At 46.3% G+C, this 16,882-nt stretch overlaps 1 protein-coding gene across 2 annotated transcripts in view; it reads right to left on the reverse strand.

Moving 5' to 3' along the window:
* Positions 1-16,882, reverse strand: part of CUL4A (cullin 4A) — a 46,152-nt gene that overhangs the window by 24,073 nt on the left and 5,197 nt on the right. For both annotated transcript variants that reach the window (XM_038761621.1, XM_038761622.1), the window contains exons 2-7: positions 15,327-15,442; positions 8,569-8,672; positions 7,531-7,600; positions 5,689-5,762; positions 2,420-2,582; positions 1,282-1,371 (exon numbers count right to left, since the gene is read on the reverse strand). In XM_038761621.1, the coding sequence (XP_038617549.1) occupies positions 1,282-1,371; positions 2,420-2,582; positions 5,689-5,762; positions 7,531-7,600; positions 8,569-8,672; positions 15,327-15,442 (617 nt within the window). The remainder of the gene's footprint in view (positions 1-1,281; positions 1,372-2,419; positions 2,583-5,688; positions 5,763-7,530; positions 7,601-8,568; positions 8,673-15,326; positions 15,443-16,882) is intronic.

Consider the following 16,882-nt stretch of genomic DNA (forward strand, 5'->3'; position numbering starts at 1 on the left):
CATTTGTCCACTGTGTGCCTTTGGGCGAGTTGCTTCCCTTCTCTGGGCCTCAGTCACCTCATCTGTAAAATGGGAATTAAGACTCTGTGCTCCGTGTGGGACACCTGATTAGCTTGTACCTACCCCAGAACTTAGTACCTGTACCTGCCAAATAGCAAGCACTGAAATAATAATAATAATGGTGTTCGTTAAGTGCTTACTATGTGCCAGGCACTGTACTAAGCGCTCGGGTGGATACAGGCAAATCGAGTTGGACGCAGTCCCTGTCCCACGGGGGGCTCCCGGTCTCAAGCCCCATTTTACAGATGAGATAACTGAGGCCCAGAGGAGTGAGGTGACTTGCTCAAGGTCGCACAGCAGGCAAGTGGCAGAGTCGGGATTGGAACCCATGACCTTCTGACTCCCGGGCTCATGTTCTATTCACTAAGCCAATAATTAAAAAAGTACCCTCTTCACAGGGACAAGGAAGCGAAGTGACTTGACCAAGTTCACACCAATCAACCAATCAATCAGTCGTATTGATTGAGCGCTTACTGTGTGCAGAGCACCGTACTAAGCGCTTGGGAAGTCCAAGTTGGCAACATATAGAGACGGTCCCTGCCCAACAGTGGGCTCACAGTCTAGAAGGGGGAGACAGACAACAAAACCAAACATATTGACAAAATAAAACAAATAGAATAGATAGGTACAAGTAAAATAAATAAATACAGTAATAAATACGTACAAACATATATCCAGGTGCTGTGGGGAAGGGAATAAGTTAGATATATAGTGTGGCTCAGTGGAAGGAGCCCGGGCTTTGGAGTCAGAGGTCATGGGTTCGAATCCCAGCTCCGCCACATCATCATCATCATCATCAATCGTATTTATTGAGCGCTTACTATGTGCAGAGCACTGTACTAAGCGCTTGGGAAGTACAAATTGGCAACATATAGAGACAGTCCCTACCCAACAGTGGGCTCACAGTCTAAAAATCATGCCACATGTCTGCTGTGTGACCTTGGGCAAGTCACTGAACTTCTCTGAGCCTCAGTTACCTCATCTCGGGCACGTGCCACAGGTAAGTGGCGGTGCGGTGATTAGAACCCGGGTCCTCTGATTCCCAGGCCTACGCTCTTTCCAGTAGGTCACGTTGGTTCTCATCCTGGTGTTTCAATGAATCGACCAGCAGCGCCTAGTGAGTACTTACCGGATGCACAGCACAAGCGGCGGACATCACACCTGCCCACGAGGAGCTAAATGAAATGGGAGGAAGGCACTCAGTCGCTTCCGGGCTCTTACCTCTCTTTCTTGCATTAACCTTTGGCCTTCGGCGGCGTATAAGCAGTTTGTCTCTTCCAAAAACCTGTGTTCAAATGAATCTTTGTAGACCTAAGGGATGGAAAGATTGATTGAACGTGGTCACCGGCTGGAAACCTCAGTCACGCCAAACCTGACTTACAAGGGGACGCTTCCGCTTTGATTTTACGTTAATGCGGAGCGCGCCAATCAATCCACTGAATTTACGGAGCGCTTACTGCGTGCAGAGCAGTGGCCTAAGCGCTTGGGAGAGTACAGAATAATAGAGTTGGCAAACGCGTTCCCTGCCGATTTGTACTTCCCAAGCACTTAGTACAGTGCTCTGCACACAGTAAGCGCTCAATAAATACCATCTGAATGCCCACAAGGAGCTAGCAGGCTATAATACTGCTGATTTGAACGAGCAGGCCCGTGAGCCCACTGTTGGGTAGGGACTGTCTCTATATGTTGCCAATTTGTACTTCCCAAGCGCTTAGTACAGTGCTCTGCACATAGTAAGCGCTCAATAAATACGATTGATGATGATGATGATGATGCCCTACCCACTAGACACACTGCTTCCTCCCTTCAAGGCCCTGCTGAGAGCTCACCTCCTCCAGGAGGCCTTCCCAGACTGAGCCCCTTCCTTCCTCTCCTCCTCGTCCCCCTCTCCATCCCCCCCAACTTACCTCCTTCCCTTCCCCACAGCACCTGTATATATGTTTGTACATATTTATTACTCTATTTATTTATTTTACTTGTACATATCTATTCTATTTATTTTATTTTGTTAGTATCTTTGGCTTTGTTCTCTGTCTCCCCCTTTTAGACTGTGAGCCCACTGTTGGGTAGGGACTGTCTCTATGTGTTGCCAATCTGTACTTCCCAAGCGCTTAGTACAGTGCTCTGCACATAGTAAGCGCTCAATAAATACGATTGATGATGATGCTTCAAATAGACATCTCGATTCCTCAACAGGCAGGGCCTCGGTGACTGCTGAAGGCACTGCGCCTTTCAAACTGAAACGTCCTCTGAGAGGCGACTTGAAAAATGTTCGATTTTACCCTCTCCAGTGAAAATGTTTAGCCACCGTCTTAAGCGCGCATAAGAGCGGTGAATTTTGGAATACAATTATGCTTACTTGTAGATCGGAGAGCATACTCAACAGACTTCGCAATAAACTCCGGTCCACTGTTTCACCATTTCTCTCTTGCTCGATGAGTGAAAGGACTCCTTCGATAGTCTTGCTCTGCACCAGTTTATCGCTGATGATGTGAGTCCTGAAAAGTTCTAATCCCATGTCCCTGAACAAATGAACAAGAAGGCAGTTAGATGGTGGCTCTGTGGATCAGTAATTCTTGCTGGTCTTAATATAATTTGGGACTGTATATATGTATATATGTTTGTGCATATTTGTTACTCTATTTATTTATTTTACTTGTACATATCTATTCTATTTATTTTATTTTGTTAGTACATATTTGTTACTCTATTTATTTATTTATTTTACTTGTACATATCTATTCTATTTTTTTATTTTGTTAGGATGTTTGGTTTTGTTCTCTGTCTCCCCCTTTTAGACTGTGAGCCCACTGTTGGGTAGGGACTGTCTCTATATGTTGCCAACTTGGACTTCCCAAGCGCTTAGTACAGTGCTCTGCACACAGTAAGCGCTCAATAAATACGATTGATGATGATGATGACTGTTTCACCATTGCAGAATCAACCAACCGATCAATGGTATTTATTGGGCCCTTACTTTGTGCAGAGCACTGTACTAAGCGCTTGGAAGAGCACCATATAACAACCAACTGACAGATTCCCTGCCCACAATGAGCTTATTGTCTATAGAGTAGAGGAACGGGCGTTAAAATTAATTACCGATGGTGGAACGGAGACCTTTGTTCAGTGCTGGGGGTGAAAAATAATAATAGTTGATAATGTTGGTTCTTGTTAAGCGCTTACTAGGTGCCACGCACTGTTCTACACCCAGGGGTAGATATAAGTTAATCAGGTTGGACCGAGTCCCCGTCCCATATGGGGCTCACAGTCTTAATCCCCATTTTCCGGGTGAGGTAACCGAGGCCCAGAGAAGTGAAGTGACTGGCGCAAGGTCACGCGGCCGACGTGTGGCAGTGCTGGGATTAGAACCCAGGTCATCATCATCATCAATCGTATTTATTGAGCGCTTACTATGTGCAGAGCACTGTACTAAGCGCTTGGGAAGTACAAATTGGCAACATATAGAGACAGTCCCTACCCAACAGTGGGCTCACAGTCTAAAAGGGGGAGACAGAGAACAAAGCCAAACATACTAACAAAATAAAATAAATAGAATAGATATGTACAAATAAAATAGAGTAATAAATATGTACAAACATATATACATATATACAGGTGCTGTGGGGAAGGGAAGGAGGTAAGATGGGGGGGGATGGAGAGGGGGGCGAGGGGGAGAGGAAGGAAGGGGCTCAGTCTGGGAAGGCCTCCTGGAGGAGGTCATTCTGACTCCCATGCCTGGGCTCTATCCACTAAGCCACACTGCTTCCCAATCTCCTTCCCAAGAAAGAATATCAACTTCTTAAAGGGGTACGTAGGCGGATGGGAGAAATGAGGGCCTATTTATTTATTTATTTATTTATTTATTTTACTTGTACATATCTATTCTATTTATTTTATTTTGTTAATATGTTTGTTTTTGTTCTCTGTCTCCCCCTTTTAGACTGTGAGCCCACTGTTGGGTAGGGACTGTCTCTATGTGTTGCCAACTTGTACTTAGCGCTTAGTACAGTGCTCTGCACACAGTAAGCACTCAATAAATACGATTGATGATGATGATGATGATGATGATGAGGGCCTAGTCAGGGAAGACCTCTTGGAGGAGGTGTGATTTTAGTAGGGCCTTGAAGGTGGGGCCTGTCAGATGAGACGGAGAGTGACTTCCAGAGAGAGGAGACCACAGTTAGCCCAAATAGGTACCTTTTAACTGGAATAGCTCACTTTTTAATTGGAATATCACGAACCTTGGCGTAAGGCAAGACCATCTCCTCCACGAAAGGTCCACCTGTACTAAGTGAATCTACTGCATGTTTCTACTCCATCAATTTAGTATTCAATTCCCTCATCTGTAAAATGGGGATGAAGACTGTGGGACAACCTGATCACCTTGTAACCTCCCCAGCGCTTAGAGCAGTGCTTTGCACATGGTAAGCGCTTAATAAATGCCATTATTATTATTATTCCCCCTTGTCCCCCCTTCATCCCCCCCGTCTTACCTCCTTCCCTTCCCCACAGCACCTGTAAATATGTGCATATGTTTGTACATATTTATTACACTATTTATTTATTTTACTTGTACATATCTAGTCTATTTTATTTTGTTAATAGTTTGGCTTTGTTCTCTGTCTCCCCCTTCTAGACTGTGAGCCCACTGTTGGGTAGGGACTGTCTCTAATATGTCGCCAACCTTTACTTCCCAAGCGCTTAGTACAGTGCTCTGCACACAGTAAGCGCTCAATAAATACGATTGATTGATTGATTGAGTGCTTCTAGAATGAGATAAGCCAACTGTATCTCTTTGAAGGAGGCTATGCACACTTTCACGGTGCCATGGTATTAGGGAGCACATCAAAGGCAGAAAATGATTTCTTCTAATAATGACAACGGTATTTCTTAAGCGCTTTCTACGTGCCAGGCACTGTCATATTGTAGCTGTTTCTGAAGCCAGCAGCTCTTCAGCAGCCCAAGACGCCTGATGTTACCTCCTCGCCTGACTTTCAACCTTGTCCAATTTCCCGCATCTTTCACCTCTTCAAGCGTGTTCTGTTTTCACTTTCTCATGGCTCCCCACTCCTGGCTTCTGCCCCTCCCTTCGGCGAAAAAACCAACCAAAAAACCCCCCCAAAAAACAAAAAAAGAACCATTTCTAGGGCAAATGCCCTAGAAAACTGGTGTGCCATAGAAATATTGCAGCAGGTGGCTCCCTGGCAGCAGGCACGAACAGCCACTTTAAAATCCTGCGGTTCTTTTCGAAGGTCATGGTCAGATGGAGGGAGGTCTGATGGTCCTAACGCTCTGAACCGTAAAATGTAAACTGTCAAATGGGGATTCAGACTGTGAGCCCTGTGTGGGATGGGGACTGTGTCTAATCTGACTTGCTTGCATCTACCCTAGTGCTCAGTACAGTGCCTGCCACATAGTAAGCACTTAAATACCATGATTATTGTATTATAATTATTGCCCCTTCAGAGTTAGAGCAGCAGACTCAGATGTATCATCTACCCTGGTGCTTAGTACAGTGCCTGCCACATAGTAAGCGCTTAACACCATAATTATTGTATTATTATTATTGCCCCTTCAGAGTTAGAGCAGCAGACTCAGATGTACCAGAATGCTTACAAGAACACCTACCACAGAGAAGGAAGCAGTGAATTCTGCAGTACGTAAGTGCGATCCAAAAACAGGAAAATACTTCTAATCATGACCTGTAAATGAAAAAAAAAATACCGTTGTGAGTTTCTTTCCTTTTAGAGTAGACGCTGTCCAGCTGGGCAAAACATTTTTCTGTAGGTTCTCATGGTTGGCCTTCTCTTCCCTCCTTATTGCAAGTAAACCTCAAAGTGGTCATCAATCTAAAGGTTCTGGGGTAGGGCCATTCTTTGTAAATAATAACAATAATAATAATGGTAGTTGCTAAAGCGCTTACTTTGTGCCAGGCGCTGTACTAAGTGCCAGGGTGGATGCAGCGTGGCTCAGTGGAAAAGAGCCCAGGCTTTGGAGCCAGAGGTCATGGGTTCAAATCCCGGCTCCGCCAATTGTAAGCTGTGTGACTTTGGGCAAGTCGCTTAACTTCTCTGTGCCTCAGTTACCTCATCTGTAAAGTGGGGATTAAGACTGTGAGCCCCCCATGGGACAACCTGATCACCTCGTAACCTTCCCAGCGCTTAGTACAGTGCTCTGCATACAGTAAGCGCTCAATAAATACGATTGAATGAATGAATGAATGAATGCAAGCTAATCAGGTTGGACGTAATCCCTGTCCCACACAGGGACTCCCAGTTTCAATCCCCATTTTCCAGATGAAGTAACTGAGGCCCAGAGAAGTGAAATGACTTCCCCAAGGTCACATAGCAGACTACGTGCCAGGCACTGTTTTAAGCGTTGGGGTAGATATACAAGATAATCAAGTTGGACGCAGTCCCTGTCCCACATGGGGCTTACAGTCTTCAGCCCCATTTTCCAGATGAGGTAACCGAGGCCCAGAGAAGTGAAGTGACTTGCCCCAGGTCACACAGCGGACAAGGGGCAGAGCCGGGACTAGAACTCAGGTCTGACCAGAACCCAGAGTTGGTGAGAACGTGTTCCCTGCCCACAGGGAGTCTAATTCAGGGAATAATAATAATGATGGCATTTGTTAAGCACTCACTATTCTAAGCGTTGGGGGAGATACAAGGTGATCAGAGTGGGCACAGTCTCTGTCCCACATGGGGCTCACAGTCTTCATCCCCATTTTACAGACGAGGTAACTGAAGCCCACAGAAGTGAAGTAACTTGCCGAAAGTCACACAGCAGACAAGTGGGGGAGCCGGGATTAGAGCTCATGAACTTTTGACTCCCATGCCCGTGCTCTAGCCACTAATTTGATGTGGGCAAACGCCCTTTATTCGAAACTGAAAATTCTTGTTCTTTTAAATTGTTGGTGGGCGAGCTAAAAATCTCATTCAAGCCCTTGGACGTATTTATTTGGTCTGCGGAAGGCCTCCGAACGTGTCTGTCCTCTGGCTTTACTTCAGGCACGGGGTGGCAGGTGACCATTAAGGTCACCTCTGGCCCCTACCACAGACCACGTGAATTTATAAAAGATTGGGTCTTGGCCAACTGGTCACGGAGTCCAACAGGGGCTCCCAGCCCCCTTCTTCTGTGGTTTGTGTCCAAAAAAAAAAAAGGGCTACTCCCTCTCCCCTCAAATTCTGGCCTCGCCGGGAGGAACGCCGTTAGTGTATTCTGCAATCAACTGTTTTTGTATCCAAAGAGAGACTCGGAATTATTCGCAGCGGCTCGGTGATGGTTTATTTTGTGTGTGGTGCATTCGTTCCCAGGATTTTTCACCCCTCTCCCGAACCTGGCATATCTATTCGCTCGCAGTGGCTTCCTCCGCGGATGACGCGGACTCTCAGCCCCCACACAAGTCTCAAGTGGAGTCGAAGTGGACAGTATACGGTCTACGCGAACTAGGAGATACGGTAAACTTACCATCTGCCGGCAGTGATCTTGCCAGCATTTGTTGATCTTCTTTAAAAATAAGACGCTGTCCAGATTATCTGTGCAGCCCCCACTAAGGAAAACATCTGGAATCAGACCCTATAAATTCGGATCGCCGCCTAGAGTCTCAGGCCTATTCCCAGTAATTATCCCGACAAATATATACTAATAATAATGATAGCATTTATTAAGCGCTTACTATGTGCAAAGCACTGTTCTAAGCGCTGGGGAGGGTACAAGGTGATCAGGTTGTCCCACGGGGGGCTCACAGTCTTAATCCCCATTTTACAGATGAGGTAACTGAGGCCCAGAGAAGTGAAGTGACTTGCCCGAAGTCGCACAGCTGGCAATTGGCGGAGCCGGGATTTGAACCCACGACCTCTGACTCCAAAGCCCGGGCTCTTTCCACTGAGCCACGCTGCTTCTTATATGCTCTGATACCAGAAACCTAAAGCCGGCTATCTCCCTTCCCAGGCAACCCGATTCGGGGAAGCAGCTGGCCTAGAGGAAAGAGGCAGGGGCTGGGGGTCCGAGGGCCTGGGTTCTAATGCTGCCTCCGCCGCTTGCCTGCTGGGTGACCGTGGGCAAGTCACTTCTCTGGGCCTCCGTTTCTTCACCTGTAAAATGGGATAAAACACCCATTCTCCCTCCAACCGACAGTCCCTATGAGGGACAGGGACCACGCCCGATCCAAAGACAAGCAGTGTGGCCTAGTGGATAGACCACGGGGTGGAAGAGCTGGGTTTAAATCGGAAAAAATATTTGCCATTTCCCTCGCCCCTCCTCTCCGCTAGCCCTCCCAGCCCTGGCTTCCTCTGCTGCCGATCCTGTGCCTCAAAGCACTCAAGGTGGAAATCCAGCGCCAACGTTATAGACTGGACACTGTAGTTTCCCTGACAGCCCCCCATCCCAACCACACTGAACGTCCATCTCCTATCGCGGTCACTCTGCCCATTTTTTTTTTTTTTTTTTTCAAAAAAAGGACTCAGTCCAACGTGTCAAAACCTGGCGAAGCGGTAAAAAGGATATTCTCTGAACTGAACGATTTGGGCTTTGACGTGATCTTCACAAGCCTGCCACAGCTTCTTGTAGAGTACCGGGGACGCTTTGTAAGAACAGAGATTTTCCACGGCCTAGAGGCAAAAAGGAGAGATCCGCTCGGTGGGCAAGGCACGCTCATTTGGAGGAACGGCATTTTGAAGACGCTTATCTGCCGATGTACAGGAATCACGCATTCCGGTAGGAGTTTGGGTTTTTGACATTTACCCTCGTTAATGTGCAGTTCTTCCGCGGTGCGCGTTATTCAAATGAAACTGCCCCTCGATCTCGTCTGGAATACCCTCCCACTTCATGCCCGACAGATGATCACACTACCCACCTTCAAAGCCCTACTGAAGGCCCGTCTCCTCCAAGAGGTCTTCCGTGACTAAGCCCTCGTCTTACCGCTCCCTTCTGTGTCGCCCTTGCACTTGGATTTGCCCGCTTCGTTCACCCCACAACGTATGTCCGTATCCGTAATCTATTTAATGTCTGCCTCCCTCTCTAGACTGTCATCATCATCATCAATCGTATTTAATGAGTGCTTACTGTGTGCAGAGCACTGTACTAGGCACTTGGGAAGTACAAGTTGGCAACATAGAGAGACAGTCCCTACCCAACAGTGGGCTCACAGTCTAAAAGGGGAAGACAGAGAACAAAACCAAACATACTAACAAAATAAAATAAATAGAATAGATATGTACAAGTAAAATAAATAGAGTAATAAATAAATAGAGTAATAAATAGAGTAATAAATAAATAGAGTAATAGCTGTCAGCTTGTTGTGGGCAAGCAATGTGTCCATTTATTGTTATTCTGTTCTCTCCCGAGTGCTTAATATGGAGCTGTGCACACAGCGCTCAATAAACAGTACTGATCAATCAACCGATTTAAATAATAATAACGATGGCGTTTGTTAAGCGCTTTACCATGTGCAAGGCACTGTTCCAAGCGCTGGGGAGGAGACAAGGTGATCGGGTGGTCCCACGCGGGGCTCACAGTCTTCATCCCCATTTTACAGAGGAGGGAACTGAGGCACAGAGTGACTTGCCCAAAGTCACACAGCTGACAGTCGGCAGAGCTGGGATTAAATTGATCATCATCATCAATCGTATTTATTGAGCGCTTACTGTGTGCAGGGCACTGTACTAAGCGCTTGGGAAGATCATCATCATCAATCGTACTTATTGAGCGCTTACTGTGTGCAGAGCACTGTACTAAGCGCTTGGGAAGTACAAATTGGCAACACAGATCAGTGACCTGTCTGCTGACTTGAAATGCGCCCCGGAGTTGGCAAGTGTGAGGAACTGTGTCTGTTTATTGTTACACCGTACTCTTCCAAGCGCTTAGTTCAGAGCTCTGCACGCAGTCAGCGCTCAATAAATATGACTGACTGAGCGAACTTCAGCAGGAGCCCCTAGTCCTATTCCACGTGCCCGCGTTAACAGATGCTGCCGGGCTGGGCCTGGGTTCCAGACCCACTCCATTTCCCCGCCCCCTCTCCTGGGTCCGTCCTTGAGTGCAGGATTTGGCTTCCCCTAGCCTCACTTTCCCTGGAGGGGCCTCTAGCTTCACCGCACAAGTTTAGGCTGTTGTTATAATCACGGCGGTACCCGTTAAGCGCTTACTATACGGCAGGCATCATCATCATCAATCGTATTTATTGAGCGCTTACTGTGTGCAGAGCACTGTACTAAGCCCTTGGGAAGTACAAGTTGGTAACATATAGAGACAGTCCCTACCCAGCAGTGGGCTCACAGTCTAAAAGGGGGAGACAGAGAACAAAACCAAACATACTAACAAAATAAAATAAATAGAATAGATACGTACAAGTAAAATAAATAGAGTAATAAATATGTACAAACATATATACATATATACAGGTGCTGTGGGGAAGGGAAGGAGGTGAGATGGGGGGATGGAGAGGGGGACGAGGGGGAGAGGAAGGAAAGGGCTCAGTCTGGAAGGCCTCCTGGAGGAGGTGAGCTCTCAGTAGGGCCTAGAACAGGCACTGTTCTAAGCGCTGGAGGAGAGACGAGCTAATCAGGGTGGACACGGTCCCCGTCCCACATGGGGCTCGGATTTCATCCCCGTTTTCCAGATGGGGGAACTGAGGCCCAGAGAAGTGAGGCGACTCGCCCAAAGTCGACCAGCAGACAAGAGGCGGAGCTGGGATTAGAACATTTGTCCTTTTGACTCCCAAGCCCGGGCTCTCTCCACTAGGCCATGTTATTTGCAACCCTGATTTACTGCTAGTTTTATGTTTGTTATTTTTTTCTGGATTCTTTCCCAGAACTTGAGTGTTCCTCGGAACCTCGGGCTGCCCTTTATTATAGCTCCATATTCAGGTATATGCCCAGTGGAGACTCGTTTCACCCTGCACACATTTAGTGGGAGAAGGGGATGGCAATAATAATAATAATACTAATGATGGCATTTATTAAGCACTTGCTATGTGCAAAGCACTGTTCTAAGCTCAGGGGGAGGTTACAAGGTGATCAGGTTGTCCCACGGGGGGGCTCACGGTCTTCATCCCCCCTTTACAGATGAGGGAACTGAGGCCCAGAGAAGTGAAGTGACTTGCCCAAAGCCACACAGCTGACAACTGGCGGAGCAAGTCACAACTTCTCTGGGCCTCAGTTCCCTCATCATCTGTAAAATGGGGATTAAGACTGTAAGCCCCCCGTGGGACAACCTGATCACCTTGCAACCTCCCCAGTGCTTAGAACAGTGCTTTGCACATAGTAAGTGCTTAATAAATGCCACTATTATTATTATTATTATTATTACTATTAATGCACTTAATAAACGCCACCATTATTATTATTATTATCAAGCCACGCAGCTTCTCCTAGACCGTGAGCCCGTTGTTGGGTAGCGACTGTATGTGTTGCCAAATCGTACTTTCCAAGTGCTTAGTACAGTGCCCTGCACACAATAAGTGCTCAATAAATACAACTGAATGAATTCTGCGGCAGCAGTATCTACCCCAGCGCTCAGTACGGTGGTTGGCACATAGTAAGCACTTGACAAATACCACAGTTATTATTATTATGACCTCCTCCACCCCAACCGGGCTCTGCTGTCCCCGCCCGTGAGGATGGGGACAAAGCGAGACTCCCACAGAATGGCAGAGATCAGGAAGAAGGCGCAGAGGGGCAAGCCATGGAAGAAGAGGGTGTTGAGTGAATAACGAAAGAACGTATAAGAAAGGGGTAAAGGGTAAAAGACACCGAAAGAAGAGGAAAGAAGGGAAGGGACGGGAAGGTTCTCCAAAATCATCGCCAAGTTAAAGGATGGATGGATTGACTGACTATCCCGCTAGACTGTACGCTCCTGGCGGGCAGGGAATGCGTCTACCAACTCTTCTTATATTGCTGGGGTATTCTCTCCCAAGCGCTTAGTGATAATAATAATTATTATGGTATTTATCAAGTGCTTACTGTGTGCCATCATCATCATCAATCGTATTTATTGAGCGCTTACTGTGTGCAGAGCACTGTACTAAGCGCTTGGGAAGTACAATTTGGCACCGTACTAAGCGCTGGGGTGGATATGAGCAAGTTGCACACAGTCCCTGTCCCACCTGGGACTCAGTCTTAACCCCCATTTTACAGATGGGGAAACTGAGGCACAGAGAAGTGACCTGCCCAAGGCCACAGTGCTCTGCACGCGGGAAGCGCTCAACAAATACTTTCGAAGGGAACGCTCAGTGCAGTGGAAGAAGACACCCCATATCTATAAACCTAGGGTCCGCAATAAACCTGTGCTTAAGACGGGCAGAGTTTCACTGACGGTTTTGAAAGGAGCCGAATTATTTTGAGCTTTCACACCACACGTCTTAGTCCTTATAATCAATCAATCAATCAATCGTATTTATTGAGCGCTTACTATGTGCAGAGCACTGTACTAAGCGCTTGGGAAGTCCAAGTTGGCACCATATAGAGACAGTCCCTACCCAACAGTGGGCTCACAGTCTAAAAGGGGGAGACAGAGAACAAAACCAAACATACTAACAAAATAAAATAAATAGAATAGATATGTACAAGTAAAATAAATAGAGTAATAAATATGTACAAACATATATACAGTGCATTAATCAGACTCTCTGGAAGAAAGTATTCCTTTTCATTCATTCAGTTGTATTTCTTGAGCGCTTACTGTGTGCAGAGCACTGGACCACGGCACTTTTGGAAGGGAAACGTCCTTGTAAACCAGAAAAAAGAATAGCGGCTTCCAGAAGAGACTAGTTTGGGAAAAGCGCAATTAGAAAGTAGACACAGGCATAATCAGCTTATCCAGGAACAATTTCAGAGCACGCTGACTCAATGGTAAACGGGTCACACATTCAGTAGGTGTGAGCCCACTGTTGGGTAGGGACTGTCTCTATATGTTGCCAATTTGTACTTCCCAAGCGCTTAGTACAGTGCTCTGCACATAGTAAGCGCTCAATAAATACGATTGATGATGATGATGATACGTGTGGTTGTGACGGGTGCCGATGACCGCGTAAAAAAAAAAATGACTCAAACAAATACTCTTTAGAGGAGAATATCCACGTTACTGATCTCAGAACACCAACTTAGGGTGTATGAAGCATAATAAGGTTGAAGAAGTTTATGTAGCCAATGGTGAAATAAATCTCATTACGGGAACTACGTTTTAGGTAAAGCATACCCAAATTCCAAATTTTTAATGATCGGATGCCCAGAATATTAAGTACCTACCTTAAAAGACTGGCTAAATATTTCCGCCTTGGTTCCTTTTGCATTTTTTAAACGTAAATAGCTACTTCAAAAAAAAAAATACCTAAAACGGCTCATTGAACATTTCCTTCATCAGCCAAGGGGGCTTCACCTCTGGTCTCCTAAAACTGACCTTTAAAGTTGTCAGGTTTTTGATGTCCGGATCCAAATGTGGTCGCCAGCAAATCGGCCTGCGGGACTTGGGCAAATCCCACCTGAGGTTTGTTCTTTTTTTTTACAATAGGGCATGATTTTTTAACTTGTAAAATTAATTCTCACTGTCTCAGAAGCATGAAACAAAAGCATGCAACTGCAAAAGCTAAAAGGGGAACTTACTTGCCCCCCACCCCCCAACCACCCCGATAGGCGAGTTGCATGCTTCAGTGAGATCTCACCAGTTTGACCATGCCAAGACAAAGTGGGAAAGGAGAACTGCAACAGAGAAGCAGCGTGGCTTAGTGGATAGAGCCCAGGACCTGGGTTCTAATCCCGGCCCCGCCACGTGCTTGCTGTGTGACCTTGGTCCAGTCAGTTCACTCCTCTACACCTCAGTTCCCTCATCTGTAAAATGGGGATAAAGACCGTGAACCCAATCTGGGACAGGGACTGCGTCCAACCTAATTAACCTGCACCTACCCTAGTGCTTAGAACGGTGCTTGGCACATAGTAAGCGCTTAACATCATCATCATTATTATTATTATAGTAAGTGCTTAAACACCATCATTATTATTACAGTAAGCGTTCAACAAGTAGCATAGTTATTTTTATTGTCATTATCCGCCCATCAAAGGCCCGGAAAGCAATGGAAACTGCTAAGCCGTGCATGGCCAAAGCTCTTAAGACCCATTTTTTTCCATTACGGCATCTAGAAAAATATTACGAAATCCTGGCCAACATGAAAGCGATGAGCTTTTTCATTCACTCATTCATTCAATTCATTCAATCGTATTTATTGAGCGCTTACTGTGTGCAGAGCGCTGTACTAAGCGCTTGGGAAGTACAAGTTGGCAACATATAGGGACGGTCCCTACGCAACAGTGGGCTTTTTCAGGACGACACGAAAGGGGGTACGGTTTCCAAAATTACATTCGGGCCCCTAGCGGATTCCGTCTCCGAGCCTTCTCGATCGAAACCCTCAGCCGCTAAGAGCTTCCTTTCATAATAATGACGATGGCATTTATTAAGCGCTTACTATGTGCAAAGCACTGTTCTAAGTGCCGGGGAGGACGCAAAGTGATTAGGTTGTCCCACGTGGGGCTCACAGACTTAATCCCCATTTTACAGGTGAGAGAACCGAGGCACAGAGAAGTCAAGTAACTTGCCCAAAAAGTCACACAGCTGACAAGTAGGTGGAACTGGGATTTGAACCCATGACCTCTGACTCCAAAGCCCCGGCTCTTTCCGCTGAGCCACAACTGCTTCTCTGCTTTACAACTGCTTTAACAATCCTTTCCTTTCTTCTTCTGGGCCAGGGGGTGGGAAACGCAAGTCCTCCGATTCCTGCCCCTTCCCAAACGACCAGAGTAATGCACATTTTTTTAAGTGATGGGATAACCTCTCCATCCCCCCCATCTTACCTCCTTCCCTTCCCCACAGCACCTGTATATATGTATATACGTTTGTACATATTTTTTTTACTCTATTTATTTATTTATTTATTTATTTGTACATATCTATTCTATTTATTTTAATTTGTTAGTATGTTTGGTTTTGTTCTCTGTCTCCCCCTTTTAGACTGTGAGCCCACTGTTGGGTAGGGACTGTCTCTATATGTTGCCAATTTGTACTTCCCAAGCGCGTAGTACAGTGCTCTGCTCATAGTAAGCGCTCAATAAATACGATTGATGATGATGATGATGATGATAACGAAGGATCGAAGACCGACCTGAGCCCGTTTCGCATTCGACCGGGGGGGGAAGTAGGCGGCATTTGACATTTCAAAGCGTACTGACATTCTGGAAGTGACTCAAGCTCCACCACGTTGACTGTATTTAGCCCCTTACCTGGTAGAGCTCTTCGAGGTTGTATGTGATGGAGGTGCTACTCTGTATGGCTTTCACTGCTTCATGGAGCTTCTGCCATGTATCCTGAGTGTAATTATCAGGCAATTTGGGTCTGTCTGTAAAACCAGATACAGAGTCAATGCAAAACGGCATCATCGCTTATAGCCACGCGGCTTTAGGCTATACCGAAAAAGAACACTCAAACTAACGGACAAGGGGGTGCGCGGCAAACTCAACTTCACCAACTCGGCGCCAAAACCGTTCATTTAAAAATAGGAATTTTGATTTCCAGTGCAATGCGGAAGGGCATTTAAAAGAGGAAGCGCCTCATTTCAACCCCACGGGCTCTTTTCCCCTATCCTTTACCGGCGACGTACGCCGAGGCACCTTTAAAACTCCACAAGGATGAACGCACCCGGGACGTGCAGGTTTCAAAGTTCGTTTTTTATTTATTCATCTCAGAAACACTTAACGGTTCAGTTCCAAGTCATTTAAAACTAGCTTATTCTGGCTTGTAAATACAAACCGCCCAGCCTACTTTTATTGCTCATCTTTTAATAATCCATCAATGGTCTTTAGTGTGCGCAGGACATTGGACTACAGCACCTGTATATATGTTTGTACATATTTATTACTGTATTTATTTTACTCGTACATATCTATTCTATTTATTTTATTTTGTTAGTATGTTTGGTTTCGTTCTCTGTCTCCCCCATTTAGACTGTGAGCCCACTGTTGGGTAGGGACTGTCTCTATATGTTGCCAACTTGTACTTCCCAAGCACTTAGTAATAATAATATAATAATAATAATGTTGGCATTTGTTAAGTGCTTATTATGTGCAAAGCACCGTTCTAAGCGCTGGGGGGGGGGTAAAAAGTGATCAGGTTGTCCCATGTGGGGTTCACAGTCTTAACCCCCATTTTACAGATGAGGTAACTGAGGCTCAGAGAAGTTAAGTGACTTGCCCAAGGTCACACAGCAGACATGTGGCGGAGCCGGGATTCGAACCCATGACCTCTGACTCCAAAGCCCGGGCTCTTTCCACTGAGCCACGCTGCTTCTCTGTACAGTGCTCTGCACACAGTAAGCGCTCAATACGATTGATTGATTGATTGATTGACTAAGTGCTTGGGAGAGTTGGTAGACACAGCCCCTGCCCACGAGCAGCTTATGGGATGCTTCTTGGTGATCGTTAAATAATACTAATTATGGCATTTGTTAAGCGCTCACTATGTGCCAAGCACTCTACTATGCGCTGGGGTGGAGACGTGCCCATCGGTTTGGACACAATCGCTGTCCCGCATGGGCCTCTCAGCCTTCATCCCCATTTGACAGATGAGAACACTGAGGCCCAGAGAAGTGAAATGACTTGCCCAAGGCCACAGAGCAGACAAGTGGCAGAGCCGGGACTGGAACCCATTCATTCAGTCGTATTTATCGAGCGCTTACTGTGTGTAAGGCTCAGTACAGAAGCAGCGTGGCTCAGTGGAAAGAGCCCGGGCTTTGGAGTCAGAGGTCATGGGTTCAAATCCCGGCTCTGCCGATTGTCAGCTG

The sequence above is a fragment of the Tachyglossus aculeatus genome, chromosome 20 (genome assembly GCF_015852505.1).
Source record: "Tachyglossus aculeatus isolate mTacAcu1 chromosome 20, mTacAcu1.pri, whole genome shotgun sequence".
NCBI classification, from domain to species: Eukaryota; Metazoa; Chordata; class Mammalia; order Monotremata; family Tachyglossidae; genus Tachyglossus; species Tachyglossus aculeatus.